Here is a 19,409-nt window from a genome sequence, read left to right on the forward strand (position 1 = left end):
AACTAAAATGACGAATAAGACATTTCCCTTTCTTTATTTGTTTTATTTTTGTGTATTTAATCGTAAGCCAAGGTGTTCGTTAAAATGCAATAAGTGCACAGCAAGTGAAAGTTGGTCCGGCACCCTTTGCTAGCCTCTTTTTGTTTACATTGTCAATGGACGCAAATGGCACCTTTTCATGAAATTACCTCATTGTTCAGTAGTCGTTTTAAATTCTTAACCTATAAATCTATAACATTAGAAACACAATAATAATAATATCAACAATTTAGTTAATTAATTTGGTATTTTTTTAAAAGCAAAACGTAATTGTTTTCAGGAAGCAAGGGACGCTGGTGCTTTAAGACGCACACGCTGTACATCCTGGTACTTCCCCCGTTGTCAAGGCACCGAAAGAAAGAAAGGCTGCACCAGGAAGATACTGCGGTGTCCTGAATTTGAGCTTAAAGAAAGTTCAGGTGTTAATACCAGGTAAAACAAACGCATGTTTAATGAACTTGTCGTCAGGTCACCTAGTGCTTTTGCTATTAAGACACGACAGTACACCACAACCGATAGAAACGCATAAAGCAGCTCACGAGGGCTAAGTAGGAAGACAACATTGTTGTCATACAATGAAGATCGCGATAGCTCACTAAAATCTCAAGTTTTTTAATATGCTGCTGTTTTTGATATTGATTATATATTAAATTAACTCGTTTATCAATTGTAGCGTCTCATCTAAACGCAAGTGTTGGTCTAAATAGAAAACAGCTATGTTGAGTGTGAGATGTAAAAGGACAATAAAATGTTTGCCATCTATTTGAGCTTCTTTCAGTTAATACATAATTGGCCTTAAAACACATTTGATTATTAGAATATTTATATCTGTTGTGGAGAAACCCCTTTCTTTATAGATTAATTTATAGATTTATTTATAGATTAGCTTAAACAAATGGTTGTGCAAATGTTTTACTCATGATCGTGTTGCTCCAAACCTGGATGCTTTTCTGTCTTTTGCGTAATGCAGAATAGCATATTTTGTAGAATGTGCAGGCTGCTCTTTTCAATAAGTGAACTTAAACAGGAAAAGTGGCTGTAAAGCTTCAAAAATTAACTTAAAGAATTTGAAAATTTTAAGTAACCCCTAGAGTGGGCTACTATTGTTGGGTCCCAATAAAGTTATCTACTGATTTCATTCTTGCTTTAACTGAATTGCATTATAATTACTGACTAAATGTAAGCTTTCAGAATATAAAGTGTCAGTAGTTTTGTGAGTAGCTTTATTAGATGCAATGCAATGCAGTGCAATTGTTCACTTCCCTATTGCATAATACCACTAACTGTACTCTCTCAAAAATAAATAAAATAAAATTTCTAATGCTTTGCTTCTTAGACTTTACACACCTGAAACTTGTCTATATCACTTGTTCACTGCTGCTCTTAGAGTTGTGTAAATTGCTTCCTTGTCCTCATTTGTAAGTCGCTTTGGATAAAAGCGTCTGCTAAATGACAATGTAATGTAAATAATACATTTAACCTATAAGAATAAAGCAGTTAAATCACTTGGGAGCTCATAGCGTGACACTCTGGCAGTGATATTTATTCATATTTGCCTATTTTTTTTTATACAAAGCAGCTTGCAAATTAGCATATTTTAGTGACAGCACCCTACTGGAATATTCTGCAACACATACATTAATATTAAATGCGTTCATGGACCATATTCTTGATGAGTGTTGATCTATTTGTTCTGTAGCATAGTTCCAACCCCAATCAGACACACCTGAACGAGCTAATCAAGCTCTTATAGGCTTTCTAGTAACATTTTTGCAGGTGTGTTAGAGCTAAAATCTGCAGGACACTGGCCCTCCTGGACCGAGTTTGGACACCTCATTCTAAACCAAGGGTGATCAACCCTGTTGCTGGAGATCTAGTTTCATGCAGATTTCAGTTGCAACCCATATCAAACACACCTTCCTGTAATTATCAAGTGCTGTTCAGGTTCTAATTAATTGGTTCATGTGCGTTTGATCAGGGTTGGAGTTGAAAGCTGCAGTCACACTAGAGTTTGAGCAACGAAATTCTGTCGTACGCTGCTGCACTAACGGCGGGATTAAACAAGATGATTAGATCATATCTGCCTACATTGGATACTATACCAAAGTTGGCGACCCTGGGGTGTTATAGACTGTACCAAAAAGCTGAGGACCGGGGTGGGGGTGGCTTGGTGTCGGAGGTGAGGTGTCTGAATAACACAGCTGAGAACCGGGTTTCGGGCGGCCGCTGTGATCGGATATTATACCAAAGTCGGCGACCCCAGTGTGTTACAGACTGTACCAAAAAGCTGAGGCCCGGGGGCGGGTGAAATTCCAGGAGAAATAACAAAACAGGAGGGTGGCGGGAGATGGGTCTGAAATACGGGAGACTTCCAGGAAAAACGGAAGTCTTGGCAGGTATGGATTAGATATTTTAAAAAGCGAGCGATTGGTCAATATTTTAAATGTCTTTCCAAGAGATCATGTTTTGATCCTCGATTGGTCGCAGGTCAGAGTTCACCAAGCTTGAACTGTGTAACACAGTGAACTGCAAAACTTGTCGCATGAGCTTGCGTTTCCAGTCTGACGCATTTGCGTACGCATGAATGGAAGTCTATGTGGGGAAAAGTGCAATTTGACCGCAGCTGAACTCTGTCGGAAGGTAGATCTCCAGGAACAGGGTTGAGCATCCCTGTTGTAAACTATATAATATCAGTGCTTGCCATGCAGTGCTTGATGTTCCTGTAATTCAGATCAGTATCGCAGACACAGCATGTGGGGCACATTTCCCCAAAACTTACCTAGATTTTCTTTTTCCCCATAGAGATAATCTTTTAGTACCTGTCATTCTTATAGCTGTATACATTGGATTTATTTGCATTTGGCATAGGCTGATTTCATGCGGCCGCCATTTTAAAAGCGAAATTGAGGCTGAAGTGGGAAGAAACCTGGAAGTATGAACTGAAGCCTAAGAGGACACTTAAGTTTATTACTCTTAAAGAGATTATAGTTTTGTTTGATGCCTAATATGCTTTTAATTGTTTAAATGAAACTTAAATGAATGATATTAAACTGATGTTTACACCACATCTGCACTTTGAAATCGCATGTTGTTGCAATGTTTACAGTGCTGATCCTTACTTCCCGGTTTCTTCCCACCGTGGCCTCGTTTTTAAAATGGCAGCCGTGTGAAAGAAGCGTATTGTATGCTGTGTAAAGTGCTTTTATTGACTGTTTGTAGGTCCTGTGTTGGATTGATTGTGTTGGAGAAATTTATGGTGGCCCAGTTGATGTTGGATGGTGCACCCTTTTCATGCCTGTGAAAGTTTAAAATGGCCCTGTTTTTTTAAATTATTTACATTTTTCATTTTATTGCTGCTGAAGGTTTAGTATTAGCTCACATTCTATCATTTACAAATATTTCCCTCATCATTATTAAAGTCTGATTATGAATTCTGTATGCTTGTTTCCCCTGCAGGTCACTTACTCCTGCTTTATTTCAGGAAAATATAGAGCATGCCTCAAGCACTACATGCAAAATCCATCTACATAAAAAGACTATGAGAGACTGCATAACCTAAATTAAAGATGTGACCAAGCAGCAATGCTGTTTAGAGCAGGTTCTATCCTGCCTGAGAAGATATACTTCAGTGGTTGACATTAATCAGCAGTTTGATGATGTTGTAACCAAACAGCAAGCATGTCCAAAAAGACTTCGTCTAAACGACATTATAAACCATCAAGTGAGATTGATGATGCAGCTCTCGCCCGCAAAAGGGAGTATTGGAGGAGCAAGAAACGAGAGCAGAGGGCGAAAAAGTCATCTGCCAAAAAGAAGATTGGAAATGAAAATGTGAGGTTGTGCAGGTCAGTTGGTAGACATGAACACTTCGTGCAGATTCCCAAAGTTAGCGGTGGTCTTCCTCTACGTAATTGTGACTTTTCATGCAAACTGGAAGAGGGTGACGTTTCTAAAAACTCCTTCAGCTCAGGTCTGTCAGTGTCTGAGAGTAATGTTGCTACAGGGCCATGCCAAAATGATCGATGGTTTCAAAAGATGAAGCTCAACCATGTCTTGCCTCAAAAAATCCAAAAAACAAGCACCAATTCTTTGAAGGTCAGTCAAAATATAACATCAAACACAGATGCTAAAATAGTTGAGACGTCCTACCCTACAAGCCATCCGCTGCCTACAACATGCTTAGAGTTGTATTCAATGAGGACTGGTGCTCAAAACACAGGAGTGTCAACCATAAATGGCAAGCAATTAACAATGTCTCAGCAAAAGCATGCAGCTGTGGTTTTACCAGTGCACAACAACCAGAACTGTCTCAGACCCTTGAACTCTGCAGATTGCAAGGCTTATGAAGTCCTTAATAGTCATATAACAAAGAGAAGATCACGTGCCTTTGCTTCAAAGCAGAACACCAGAGTGGCTATGACCGAAGAAGAGACTGCTGCAAAGCGTAGAGAGATTTGGCGCATTAAAAAACGAGAACAGAGAGCAAAGCTGGCGGCGAGGCTGGCCAGGGAGCAAGAAGGGAGTCTTGGAAAAGCACAGCCATCCCGTGTTGGTATCACACATGCTTTGTCTCCTGCTAACAGTAAAGCTTTGAGAGGAATCAACTTCAACTCAGTGAATCCAATTTGCCTCAATCAACAGCCATTGGGAGCAAAATTGTATAGCTTTCGGACAAGAAAACAACATTTTCAGGGCACAAAACCAAACCATGCTTCATTAACCTCTTGTATCTTGCAACTATCCTCATGTACCACCCAAACTCTCAACAAATCCAAAGTGCCAACATTTGCGCCTACTCAAGGGAAACGTTGTCAGAAACAAATGAGGAAACCTGTTCTTGGTGCTTCCAGATTTGAGTCTCAAGAGGATCGGCATGCCAGACAGAAGGAGTATTGGCGAATTAAAAAGCGTGAACAGAGAGCAAGGCTGGCTATGGTGGTGAAAGCGCGATTAAAGGAACGAAATGTGCTAAAACATCAAGTGAGATCCCACCACAGCAGTTTCAAACAGATGTGTGCTCACACAAGCAAAGCAAATGCACTTGCAAGTTCTTCACAGACCATTGGTGGTTTTATCAAAGATGGCAGGACTATGATGGGCTCCATTTCAAAGACTTCTCCTGAGGCTTCTCTATCTGCAAGTTACAACTTTTTCAGTACAAAAAGCATTGGGAAGAGGAAACTCCAGGTTAAAGTAGGTTCACCCCTACATTCAAATCCTCAACCAGCCACTAGGCTAGGTTCTGCTCCATGCAGTTTTTCTACTAACGCTTTTCAAGACTCTTGGGAAAAGTCTAAGTTTGCCAGAGATGCAGTTAATAGCAGTATTCCAATCACAATCCAGCCAGAAACCCTAACAGAAGAACAAAGAATTGCCCGTTTGAGGGAGTACTGGAGGATAAAGAAACGAGAGCAAAGGGCTAAGCGGGCTGCCCGGCTCAAGAATGGTCTTCTTAGGTCCAAGGTTTTAGTGTTAAAGCAGAGAGAGCAAAACAAGATGTCAAACCAAAGGCATAGTATTACTTCATCTGTTTTCACTACAGTTTGTGAGTCCTCAACCAATACGCCAACTCCAATAAAAGAAGAACACGTCTATCCCTCTATAAATGCTGTCTTTTCCATCCCAGAATTAAATCCTTGCATCAGTATTAAAGAGACACCTGCTGATCTTCAAACAGCTGTGGACCATCAAGACACCACTCCGCAGGCTGTGGCCTCCATGAAAAAGCTCCTGGAGGAATTAGTTGGCACACCAAAAGATAATGCCATCGAAATGAGTGTGAAGAGTGAAAATGAGCCTGTTCAGTTGACTGAAGATGCAAAGCCAGACATTACCTTACAACAAGATGTATTCGAGTGTGACATCTCTGCAGAAACAAGCTTTAAAGTGGTCAAAATGAGTCCTCGAGCATCATCTTTTGATGACACCAGTCATATATCTCAAAATGTCTGTGAAGAGGTTGCAGATGAAAGCAGTACATTTTCTCCAGAGGCTCAGTGTAAAAACATGAAAAAGTTTAATGATGATAGGGCAGATCTCATGCTGTCCTATCCTTTACAAACCTTGCAAGAGCAACAGCTTGGTGAGAGCGATGAACTTCAAAGAAAGAGAGAGTATTGGCGGTTGATGAAGAGACAACAGCGGGCCAGAAAGGCCAACAAAGATGCAGCTATTCGCAGGCTGCCTCCACAGGTAGGTTGCATTGATATTCGAATGTCAATTCTGTAAAGGGTTAGTTTACCCAAAAATACAAATTCTCCTATTAATTACTCAGCCTCATGTTGTTTAAATGCTCTGACACCTTCAATCATCTTCAGAACATGAATAAAGATATTTTACATGGAATCCAAGAGCTCTCTGTCTCTCCATAGACAATCAGACCTGAAAGTTCATAGTTTAGGTAATAAACTAAAAAAATTGTCAAAACATTCAAAGTCGACTTCACTGGATCAGCTTTGTTTTTCTATCGCTTCTCTGTCTGGTCTGCAGGCAATATGATGCTGGTGTATCATGCTCTTATAATGTAGATTGTGTGACAGCAGCTTAACATAAAAGATGATAGTAGATTGAAACTGTGTCAGTTCAGTTCTCAGAGTTGAAGTACAGTGTGGTTTAAATTTCACTGCTGAGAGTCCAAACACTGAAGAGCAAATCCATCAATGTGCAGCTCCACAAGTCCCGAACCATGGAAGCCAGTGGCGACAGCAGCGAGGAACAAACTTCACCAATTGATGAAAGTGAAGAAAAAACAAAAACAAAAACTCGAAAGAAACCAGGCTGTATTGGGCACGACCATTTCTCCTCTGGCCAAAGGTCTTGTGCAAAGCTGCAGTCTAGGCACTGGAGGCTGGAGAACATGGTACGGCCATCGTTGAGAAACTGCAGGTGGGAGAGGTCACCGGCTGGTGTACAGGCTGGCCCTTCAGTATCAATGCGAAGACTCATCTGTCACTGAGGTCTTACAGGAATTAGTCTCATCCTCTCTTCTTCTCCATGACCACCACAGTAGCTGCTTAGGATATGGCCTGGTCCAGGATTATGGAAACATCAGCAATAATAAAAAAAGACTAACATAAGGGCAGACGGCGTTCAAATTTAATGTCTTTTGGGAAGTGTTCCTGGCTCCGGTATTTAAAACAAATAATTGTTTTACAAACCTATTTGCTGAAATAATAAAAGAAAAACTCAAGACTTTGAGAGAAAAGAAAAATGGTAGCCAGAAGAGAGAACATACAACATCAAATTCACTGTCCTGCCTGTGCACTCACACAAGTGGTAATTTTGTTTTTTAGTAATTTGAGGCTCATGTTCATGTAAAAATATTAAAAGGTTTAAAGGATTTAAGAGGCTGATGACCGTTAGATGTGTCATATGATTACAGTTTATCCACTGAGGTAACATGGAATGTTTTGGAATGTGTTTGGTTCCTTTTTTGGACATTAAATGTCTTGGGACAATTGCTGTCTATGGGATTTTATCTAAAATATCTTAACTTGACTTCTGAAGCTGAACAAAGCTCTCAGAGGATTGGAAATACATGAGAGTTAGTAATTAACACCATTTCGTGTGAACTAACCCTATAATGTCCACATCCCTTTAGTTATTTGAAGTAATATACAAATAGGGAAGAAAAAAATTTAGTTATATTGGTTGACAAATAATGAAATGCAGTGCTCAGCATATATAAATACACCCCTCACAAATTTATCTTTTAAATTCAGATTTTAATAAAAAGCTTTACAATATTATATTTGTGCATATACATTAGATAAATCAGTACTAAAGCCAAATCTGGAGCTTATCTGACAAAACAACTCACGATAACGGTCCAAAAACTAGTACAGCCAAATTTATATGTTATAGAAAAATATTAAATACAAATTTTAAAAAGAGGAAAAATCAAGAGAAGCAAAAAAATAAAAAAATGTAGTTGAAATTTTGTAGGTTGTATTTTTTTTGTGTTGCTATATTTTGCTTTAATTGTATTATCTTTCCATTTCTAAATATGTTTGGTAGCTAAAATCTTATATTAATAAATACATCTGTTTATTAAATCTGTTTTGTTTAAATGCACCAAAATACATTGCCTATATTCACTGAGAAATGGACAAATATTCATTTTCAAAATGGGGTCTACTCAAATATACTGAGCACAATAATTAATGCTGATAATTAATGAGTAATATTTTTTCAGTAATTCTTAGTTCTGTAATGTGACTTTGTTTGCTCTTGTTTCAGACTCCCAGCAAGAAACAACCCAGCACAACTGTCATGCAAGATATTTTCCAGGACACCTCCACGTGCAGACTGCTTCCATGTCAGAAAAGAGCAAGACGTTGCACTAAACCTGTAGCAGGTCTACAGACACAGTCTTCAAATAAATCAAGAACCAACAGAAGCCAAATAATGGCAACCCCAAATCCACAAGAAGATCCAGAAGAGGTTATACGCAGAAGACGCATGCAATGGAGGATCAAGAAACAGGAGCAGAGAGCTAGAAAAGCAGCATGTGAGAAAAAGCTACACCAGATGATGGCTACTCCACATGGCCAGGCTACACGGGTACATTTATATTGTTTTAAATCAGTTTTGATTTGTTTAATATAATTTATATACAGTACTATTCAAAAGTTTGGTGTCAGTGAAGTTATTTAAAAAGAAATTGAGGTTTGTATTTAACAAGAATTTGGTAACATTACTAAAGATTTCAGCTTTATATTCATTTATATTCATTCATAATACATTTCAAATAATCATTCATCAAAATAATTATGATTGCAGTAATATTTCATAGTAGGCTATTACTAGTATTTTTGTTTAAATAAATAAATTGGTAGCACTCTACTGTGAAGTTGTATTAGTTAATGTATTTACTAACATGAACAATACAATTAGCTGCATTTCCACTGTCGGGCCAGTGCGAGCCAGGGCTATTAACGGGCCGGGCCAATTGCCCGGGAGGTTGAGCAGTGAGACCAAAATCATGTCGCGTTTTCACTGTCAGGCCAATAACTCGCAACGCAGCATGCAAACCCCGTCCCCAGAATGCCCCATGAATCAAACGTCACACAACCCACCCAGTTCAGCGGGAATCAGGCAGGCAGATAAAGCACACCATCGCATCATCACAAAATGATTAAAATGAAGACAACCGAAACAAACAAATGACATGTTACTGTACAGCATTACATTATATGTCTATACACACAGACCTGTGTATTTTCATTTATTATTTGTTTACTCTCCGACCGACTGTTGGCATTGCACATCGAGTGGTCTCGCCACTAACGGAGGGATGACCCAGCGCACCATCCATAATATAAAACCACAGAAATTTTCCGGTATTAACTCGGTATGAAATGTGTTTTATAACATCCTCGTTTTGATAGACGCCGTCAAACATTCAGCCCAAATGCTCCGGAGAGACCTAAAACATATTAATATTTCCATAGGCTATATGACACTTAATAGGTAATCCCCCTTTATTTTAGAGAATAAATTAAGGATGTAAGGAAAGAAAGAAACCCAGCAGCTCGCAGCATCAATAGAGCTGTCAAGCGAGTGCTCTTTCGCCCAATCTTTCACACACAAATGCATCTACAGTAAATGCGCACGTTTCATGCACAAACACACCTTTTAAACTTGACAAAAACTCTCGACAACTGAATTACTGGCTGCTGTGTCTTTAATATGGTGTAAAGATTATTGTATGCTATTGAAACATCAAGGACGCAGCAAAGAAATATCACTTATAAATTAAAACTACTACTTTATTATTTTATGCAGCAGCCTTACATTTAATAGGGAAACAGAGCGATCATAAAAAGACCCCCAGCCTATAAGGTGTTTTATGGAATAGCCTATCTTAAACTGACCAGCTATGTGTTTTTCTTTTCCTTATTTATTTTTTTATTTATTTGTTTGGCGCATGTACTCGTGTGTGTGATCGGAAAACTAGTGTAATGGCGGCACGCCATCTTTAGCAGACACAGGCAAACTCCTCCTCTCCTTTCACTCCGCCTCGAAGCCCCAGCTGGCCCTATTTGGCCCAAGGTATTCGGCAGGCCGAAAAAGGCTGGCCGCTGACCCAGAGGAAGCCCCGCATTGGCCCGATCAGGCCCCGGAAGTGACAGTGGAAACATGACTGGCTCTGGCTCACCCTGGCACGCTTGCTTTAGGCGTGATTTTGGAAACGCGGCTAATATTTACAGTATTTATTTATCTTTGTTGATGTTAGTCCATGGAAATAAAGTTGTTTATTTTTTGTTCATGTTAACTCAAAGTGCATTAACTTATGTTAACTAGCATGTATTTGGATTTTAATAATGCACTAGTACAGTGTTCGAACTATACCGTGGCCTTTGAATTTTAAAGTGACATTTAAAGGCTTAACTAGGTTAATTAGGTTAACTAGGCAGGATAGAGTAATTGGTCTAGAGAACAAACCATCGTTATACAATAACTTGCCTATCAAGAAATATATAGCTTAAAGGGGCTAATAATTTTGACCTTAAAATGATTTTTAAAAAATTAAAAAACTGCTTTTATTCTAGCTGAAATAAAACAAATAAGACTTTCTCCAGAAGAAAAAATATTATCAGACATACTGTGAAAATTTCCTTGCTCTCTTAAACATCATTTGGGAAACATTTAAAAAAAGAAAACAAAATTCAAAGGGGGTTTAATAATTGTGATTTCAATTGTATATAAAATCAACAAACAAATAATGGAGCAAATGAAACGAAACATAACGTCACATCCTTTGTTTCGGAAAATGAATAAGCAATGTCTCAACGTCCATAAGAAAGCATCTGGCTATCAGTCTTTGGTCCTCAGCGCCCTCACACCTTTACACTTTGTTGTGTAAATCGCCGTCATGCATGAATGATATTTTTGCACTTTTACACACAATAATCTATGATCACATTACACAATACTAAAACCTCATGTCAAAATAACGCATTGTCAATATTTTGAGACCCCCCAGAATTTCACAAATCATCTTTTTTAGGGCAGTAGTAGTTTGCACCCTGCACTAGTAAATGTTGAACTGTGATTAATAAATGCTGTACAAGTATTGCTCATTATTAGTTTATGTTAATAAATACATTAACTAATGAAGCCTTATTGTAAAGTGAACAATAAATTCAGCGTTTGTTGAGCATAAAAGACTAAACTAAAATCTCACAGAGCCAAAATGTTGAAATATTGTAAAAGCATACAGAGAAAAGACTCTGTACAAAAAAATGTACAAACAACTGGAACACTGACCACGTCCCCCTCATTTACAGATTGCTCTAAGAGCAAAAACAGACCAAAGTGCAGCACTGCTGTGATTGTGATGCCCACACAGCAGAACCCACAGTTCATGCATTTGTTTACTCGTGTGACAGATCTGTCGAACCAATCTGTGGTTTAGACTGCACTGTGGAAACTGATGTGATTTTCGCTATCAGGATAAACAACCACCTATCATTTACTCATCCTCATGTCCTTTCAAACTTTCTTTCTTCCACTTCTATAAACAGTTGGTCAGAATTATTAGCCCCCTGTATATTTTCCCCAATTTCTGTTTAATGGAGAGAAGATTTTTTTTTTCAACACATTTCTAAACATAATAGTTTTAATAACTCATTTCTAATAACGGATCTTTGCCATGATGACAGTAAATAATATTTGACTAGATATTTTTCAAGACACTTCTATACAGCTTAAAGTGACATTTAAAGCCTTAACTAGGTTAATTTGGTTAACTAGGCAGGTTAGGGTAATTAGGCAAGTTATTTTATAGCAATGGTTTGTTCTGTAGACTATTGAGAAAAATATATAGCTTAAAAGGGGCTAATAATATTGACCTTAAAATGGTTTTTAAAAACTAAAAACTGCTTTTATTCTAGCTGAAATAAAACAAATAAGACTTTCTCCAGAAGAAAAAATATTATCAGACTTACCTTGAAAATTTCCTTGTTCTGTTAAACATCATTTGGGAAATATTTAAAAAGAAAAAAAAAAAAAAAGTCAAAGGGGGGCTAATAATTCTGACTTTAACTGTGTATGTATATGTATATATATATATATATATATATATATATATATATATATATATATATATATATATATATATATATATTTGCCTATACCATGTAAATCAAAATACCTCTCATGTGTTCCACTGAAAAAAAGAAAGTCATACAGGTTGGAATTGCATGAGGGTGATTATATACTGAAAACCAAACATTGCAGTATACCAAAACCCTGTAATAATAACACTGCATGCTTTATGTCCCCTGGGGCCCCCAGCTATATCTTGCAGCAGAATTTCACAGGCACGTATGGGGGTAGACTCTTTTGAATTAGAGCAGTGTTTAGAGGGCCCCACGTGGGGCCCCAGTCATACCTCAGCACCAGAATATTGCAGGAGCATTTTGGAGGCCTCTTTTAACTTGGAGCAGCGTGCAGAGGCCCTGTGTGGGGCCCTGGTGCCTGCAGGCATGTGCACTGGAATACTGGAGAGACATGGAAAACTTTAGGAGAAAAGTCAGAATAATGTGGTGGTGGTATGTGTGTGTTTGTGTGCGTCTGTGGGAAATTACCATGTAAAATGTCTACATTACGCATGCTGATTTGAGGTTATTTTTGTACTTTAGCTTTGTTACTTTAGACTTAAAAGCAAGTAACTGACATGAATATTTGTATTTTTGGAGGGAAATTGGCACCGCATCACTTACTGTTCTGTCCCCCCAGTTTCTTAAATTCCCTGGCTGGGATTGATGGTTAAATTGCATGATTTCTCTAGAATACTTTTTTGTAAAAAAAAAAAAGCTGGTGTCTAAACACTATTCATCATTATTTACATTATTTCTTCATGTAATTATTTACTCACTGTACACTTGTTCCAAACCTGTTAAAATGTCCTTCTGTTGAACACAAAAGCAGGTATTTTGTAGAATTTTTCATACCGATAGCCATTGACTTCCATATTATTTTTTTGATCCTGCTATGGATATCAATGGCTTGTAGTTTTCAACATTGTTCAAAATATCTGCTTTTGTGTTCAACAAAAAAAGAAACTCATAAAGGACCACTTGGGGGCAAATCAATTATTTGTTTTCGTTTTCATTTTTTTCACTTTCCGATTAAACATTCAATTATTTTTAGTCCAATGTACACTGGCTCTTTCACTAGGTACATACATACAAGTGAGGCAAACATCAGGTTTAAATGCATGTAAGGTCAGAAAACATTGTAATATTTATGTCATTTCTGTATTCTGTAATTGCATTTTTAATGATTCAGTGATTCATTTTGAATAGGGTATGTAAAACCCTCCCATTCATAAGCTAACTCTGCTGATTGGTCAGCTGACAAGTTCTATTTTAATTGATTGATCCTGTCCATGTTGAAATGAAACGTGAGTGGGTGTTCATATCTTCACAGGCAGGGAGCTATTATGCAAGTATATTATATTGATCATGTTTATGTAGATTTCACAACATGACATGTTAAGGTCATATTTTAAGAGACAATATATTTATCATGCAGTTTTTTTATTAACAACTTTGCAGATTTTGGACATTGAAGGACAGCTGTTACAAATTCCATATAGACATTTTTCAAAAACCCAAATGACCATGTTTCTTTAAGATTTATTGTTGCCATTCTGTCACTAGTTGATGTTTGGATATTTTTTTTGTACATTATCCTTACTTTTTTCTTTTTTGATAACCTCCTAGGGTCAGAATACCAGCAGCTTCTGCTCAGCAGTAGTTCAGCGGTGAGTAGTAACTTAAATTGATTAAAGTTTAGGTAAGCAATTGAATTGATTTATTTTTACTTTCAAGCTACCATATATGTTGTATATTATATTATATTATATTATATTATATTATATTATATTATATTATATATCATTATATTATATCATTATATTATATTATATCATTATATTATATTATATTATATTATATTATATTATATTATATTATATTATAGTATATTATATATAATGTTTTTGTTTCAATGTTTTCTACCATATAAGGTCAGTAAGATTTTAAAGGTCCAGTAAAATTAAAATAACGTTTTTCAGATGTTAGTATCAATATGTTAGTCTTCAAAGATATCTAAAAGCTAGTGTGGTACAAAACAGGGAGAAAATTTGAGTTTTTAAGATATAAAACTGATATGAACATTAAGGTTGTAGTTTGTCACTTCTGCCTAAATGGATCAACAGTTTCATTCGTATCACCTGATCCAGTTTCTCATCAAATCTTGACCAATCAAATGCTTTCTAGTATCTGACATGCCCCGCCCCCATTCAAGACGCTTCTCATTTGACTTTCATTTGATGTGCTTGAGCTCAACCACTCTCACTGGTGGAGCTGTGATAAAACAAAATGCTATTGGCTGCTTTTAAGAAGGGGAGGAGCTACTCTGTCTCACTTTCTTTTTGTTTTTCAGTTGAGATTACATCAAACATTGAATAAAAAAATGTGCACATTTCAAAGCACTTCATGGGACCTTTAAATAATATATTGAAAGGTCTCTTATCTTTTAAATTACTGTTATAATTTAATTATAAATTATATTTATAAAAACTAGACTATATAGAGCTGGTCTCATTTGTTTTTTTTTTTAAATGACAAGCTTTTCACACATCATAAAAAAGTGATTAAATGTTAAAGTCCTCAAATATAGACCCTTTATTCAATTTTAAAGCTTTTCACATATAATAAAATAGTGATTATTTCATAAAAGTTCTTAAATATAAACACTTTAATTTGTATTATTTAAAAAAAATTTTTTTACTAACTCAAAACATTTGAACACTAGTTTTTATATATTTTTTTAACATTTTTTTTATTTAAATTAATGTAAATTTTCTTTCCAAACAGCAAAAATACAGAAAGTTTCAACTACACAGATGCATCTTGCCAGACTGTATTGAAAGGTACTGTTTATTACAGATTTTCCAGTACATAGTGATTGATTATTTGGTAATTAATTTTACAACTTTATGTCCATTAGAAGAGGAGTCAAGCTTTGTACTTAACAATGCAGCGGAGCGACCTTTATCACAGGCCCAATGGAGAAACGTTTACCTGATGGACTTGGACCCGGTCATCCCGCTGTTGGTGTGTATGGTTTGTGGAGAGCAACAGTACTCGTTGAGTGTTGAAGGGGTAAAGGCTCACATTGAAGAGGTTCATCCCCACACACTGTCACTCGGAGACCTTGAACATCGAGGGATTCTTGATGCCTGGGATAAACAGGTGGCCTTACGAGAGCATTTCATCACTCATCAGCTTCAACAGCAATGAAGAACTTCTACAGGTAATGGGGGAATCTGGATTCAATTTGGAAATAATACATTTTCTGAAAGTTAAGGTCGAGGCCAAGGACTTTGAGTGAAATGGCATATTACAAACCGGGGAGGGAAAGACAATGTTGACATTTTCATTTCACTCAATTTATTTTATTCTGCTTTTAAAAATGAGAAATCCGCCAGGAAACAGCTAATAGGCATGTCTCAAGAATCGAGACTGGGACCCATCAAGCATTTTGGGTAACTGATCAAAACCAACTTTCTTAAAGGGTTAGTTTTCCCAAATATTTTAAATCTGTTATCAATTGTGGTCACCTGACAAGGAAGAGAAGACATTTGTGTACCAATTATTGTTACAGTTAAATAAAAAAATCTGACTCTGTAAATTAACACTTCTCAAGAACACACAAATGTGAAAGATATTGGTGTCTCCTCAGCCAAAAGGAGTTTAACAATAATATAGGGCTGTGCAATTAATCGAAAATCTGGTTTCGATTTCGGCTTCTAACGATTATGAAAAAGCATTAATCGAGATAAACGATTATTCCATCATATACCGCCCCCTTTCCAGTTGTACACAGTTGTTGTTCTTCAAAGCTCAGCTTCACATGAAAATGACTAAAAGCATGTACTGTAATGTACTGTTTGCAGCACGGTATGCTCATCGTTCATTGATTCATGTTTTTTAAAGCGCGAACGAGACCGCATGCTTCTGTGTGTGCGCCGCATTCGGTCTCATTCGCACACTGAGACGAGTAGCACACACATGTAAAGTCATGTTAACGTGAGCGCTTTAATGGTCAAAACGCGGTGTTTAGAGATTATTCATATTAACCCTTATTTGTGTAATAAACAAACGAGTTGAGAATCAAAAGACATGTGAAAGAGAAACCATTAAAGTGACCGCATAATATTCCTGCTGCCGTCTGTTTTCATCATTATTAATCAAACAACAAAAGGAGAAAATCCCTCACTGCTCTTGACTGAAGGACTTTTGTAGCTAAAGTGTTTTTCTTAAAGTGAAGATGCTTAAAGCACAGTTTGTTTTATATTTTTTTTCTATTGTATTTATTTCTCTTTACTTTGCAGGGAGGAAAATAACTGTATATATACAGTTGAAGTCAATTTCTTAGCCATCCTGAATTATTAGCGACCCTTTTCCCCCAATTTCTGTTTAATAGAAAGATTTTCTTCAACCCATTTCTATACATAATAGTTTTAATAACTCATTTCTAATAACTGATTTCTTTTATTTTTGGTATGATGACGGCACATAATATTTGACTAGATATTCTTCAAAATACAAGCAGTCAGATTCAAAGTGTAATTCAAAGGCTTAATTAGGGTAATTGGGCAAGTCATTGTATAACAGTAGTTTCTGTTCCAGACAATCAAAAATATTTATTGCTTAAGGGGGCTAATAATATTGACCTTAAAATAGGTTTCAAAATATTTAAACCTGATTTTATTCTAAAAATAAAACAAATAAGCCTTTCTCCAGTAGAAAAAATATTATAGGAAATACTGTTCAAATTCCTTGCTCTGGTAAACATCATTTGGGAAATCTTTATTTAAAAAAAAAAATTCACAGGAGGGTGAATTTGACTTCAACTGATAATCGTTTTGAATAATTGTGATTACAATTATGACCAAAATAATCGTGATTATGATTTTTCCCAAAATCGAGCAGCCCTACAATAATATATACGTCCATACATGCACACAAATCATAGTCAAGTCTGCATTTATTCGTACCCCTGGCAAATTCTTACTGCAATTTTTTTTCCACAGTAATGCCTCTTGTACATCGTATTATTATCATCTTAAAAGAGAAGCCTGCTTCATTTGCGGTGAAAAAAAAACACTTGCTGGTTGAATAAATGTAATTTTGAGTCACAATTTGCCTGGGGTATGAATCATTTCGGACTTGACTGTACATCATATATCTGCACGACTATATGTATATTGAATTGATTTTAGTAACTTAAATCTGAAGTGCGTGCCAACATGCATTCCTATAGAATAGACTAGGGCTGGCCGATAAAATCGGTATTGATATTTATTGACAGAACACCATTGTCAATAATTATTAAAAAAAAGGTTTGTTATGAAGCGCTATAGTTTTATTAAAATGTGGCTGCTGAGCACGCGCCTTGGAAGGAATGCCAATAAGCTTAGGGTGTAAGATTGTCATTTCCAATGGAGGCGCGCGACTTGCACAACACAACATTTTCCAGGTACACCTAGTTAAAAAAAACATCTGAACTTTTCCAAATTCCGTAAGCGCACCGCAATTCATGCAAGTAGAACTATCCAATCTGCTTCACACTTTGTGTGGAATATAAATATTTCAGTAATATCGGCTGACTAATTACCTGAGACAAACACAGTGCCCACAAACACTACAGCGCTTTTTACTTTTCTCCATAAACTTACATAGGAGCTGCAGCAATGGTTTTTCTGTTTGTCATCCTCTGAGAAAACGGTTGATGGTCGCCTAATTATGAGAGATGCTATAGAAAAAGGTGAAGGAAACCTCGTGCTTGTCACTTGAGGTCAGAATAACAACACGTGAAAATAATTGCCCTATAGCAGCAGTGAGGAGATTGCAAATAAAAAAGGCTGTAAGGATGGCGCCAGGGTAGATTTTGTTTCTATTCTTGTGCATCCCACTAGCCCTAGATTTTTAAGCATAGGGGGTAATATAGTCATTTAATTACACAATTTGTTATGTTGCAGTATGTATTTAAAAATGACGGCTGGTTCCTTTACTTGAAAGCTCAGATTTGATTATCATTTGTTTTGTTTAAAAAGTTTGAGGTTTACTGTATCATTATTATTTACGCCTTACAGATGTGGATGTACCTTTACCATTGCACACACTTTGTAACATTTTATTCATGAAGTTTAAGAGTCTCTTTAAAACTTTTTTATTATAAAGAGATCTGGTATTTAGTTTATTTTTGTTTTTGACTGTTAAAACTATTTGCCTTTAGTAATGTTGGTAAATTAAAATAAAATGGTTAAATAACAAAAAATCCTAATATTCCTAAATGGATTGTTAAAAATATTCAATAATTATCAATATCGAATTTTTTATATATATATATATATATATATATATATATATATGTATATATATGTATATATATGTATAGCAATATCGTCCAACCCTAGAATAGACAAGTATCAGATTGGGACTTGTTATTAGTAGATTTTAAAAAAAAACCTGATTGAGACATCACTAATAGCTGATTTTGGCATGGGTATTGCTGTTTAGTAAGTACAATGGTAAATATAGCAGTAGTACACTAGACTTCTATTATATTTATCATTACTGTCCACTGAAACCTAACTTATTTAACTTCTTGCCATATTGATTAATATCATGCAAATGTGTGTAAAGATTTCTCTCTTTTTTTACACTGTTTTGAGTACCATCAGTTTTAGTATAGAAATGTAAGAAATGAATATGTTCTGATATGTTGATTGCGCATTTTTCCTCCTCAAGGCACTGCTGGGCCTCATTTAAATGTATTTTTAGATTCTGGAAACATTCAAAAGCATGCAGGGCCTGTAAATAACATAACAGAAATTTAAGATCAGTCTATAAAAACATTTACACAAACAAATTGAATGCTGTTCTGTAATAATGAGAATTGCAGATTTCATATACATATGATAATAATCTTTTTTTATTTTAAAATTGTCCTTTTTGTAATAAATTTTTGCGCTGCATAATGTATATATTATTTTGTACTTCATTTGTTGATTTTTCATGAGCCTTAGAATTGATGTCTTGAATACATGATTGGTTACTCTCTCCCTCGCTATATATAGTTTATAGAATGAACTATCAGATATAATTTATGTTAGACCGCTGTAGTTAATTACTAGCTGAGAGTGTGGTAAATATTTGTGCAGCGTGTGCAAATGTTTGGTTAAACCACAATTTTAAAAAAGTACAAGGATGAGAATCATCAAAGATCATATACAGTTCAGCAAACATATAAAGGAGGTAAACATTAAATGAATTTTGCTTTAGTCT

General features: G+C 36.0%; 1 protein-coding gene and 1 long non-coding RNA gene across 2 annotated transcripts; both read left to right on the forward strand.

Moving 5' to 3' along the window:
- Positions 1-3,498: 3,498 nt before the first annotated feature.
- On the forward strand, positions 3,499-12,569 carry si:dkey-28a3.2 (uncharacterized). Its single transcript, XM_056462636.1, has 3 exons — positions 3,499-6,231; positions 8,278-8,601; positions 12,366-12,569. Exons 1-3 carry the CDS (start codon positions 3,718-3,720, stop codon positions 12,567-12,569), a joined length of 3,042 nt encoding a protein of 1,013 aa, XP_056318611.1. The 5' UTR covers positions 3,499-3,717.
- Positions 12,570-13,771: 1,202 nt separating this feature from the next.
- On the forward strand, positions 13,772-18,466 carry LOC130231727 (uncharacterized). Its single transcript, XR_008838069.1, has 3 exons — positions 13,772-13,813; positions 14,931-14,986; positions 15,064-18,466. It is a non-coding gene; the product is annotated as an uncharacterized LOC130231727 (long non-coding RNA).
- Positions 18,467-19,409: the final 943 nt, after the last annotated feature.

The sequence above is a fragment of the Danio aesculapii genome, chromosome 7 (genome assembly GCF_903798145.1).
Source record: "Danio aesculapii chromosome 7, fDanAes4.1, whole genome shotgun sequence".
NCBI classification, from domain to species: Eukaryota; Metazoa; Chordata; class Actinopteri; order Cypriniformes; family Danionidae; genus Danio; species Danio aesculapii.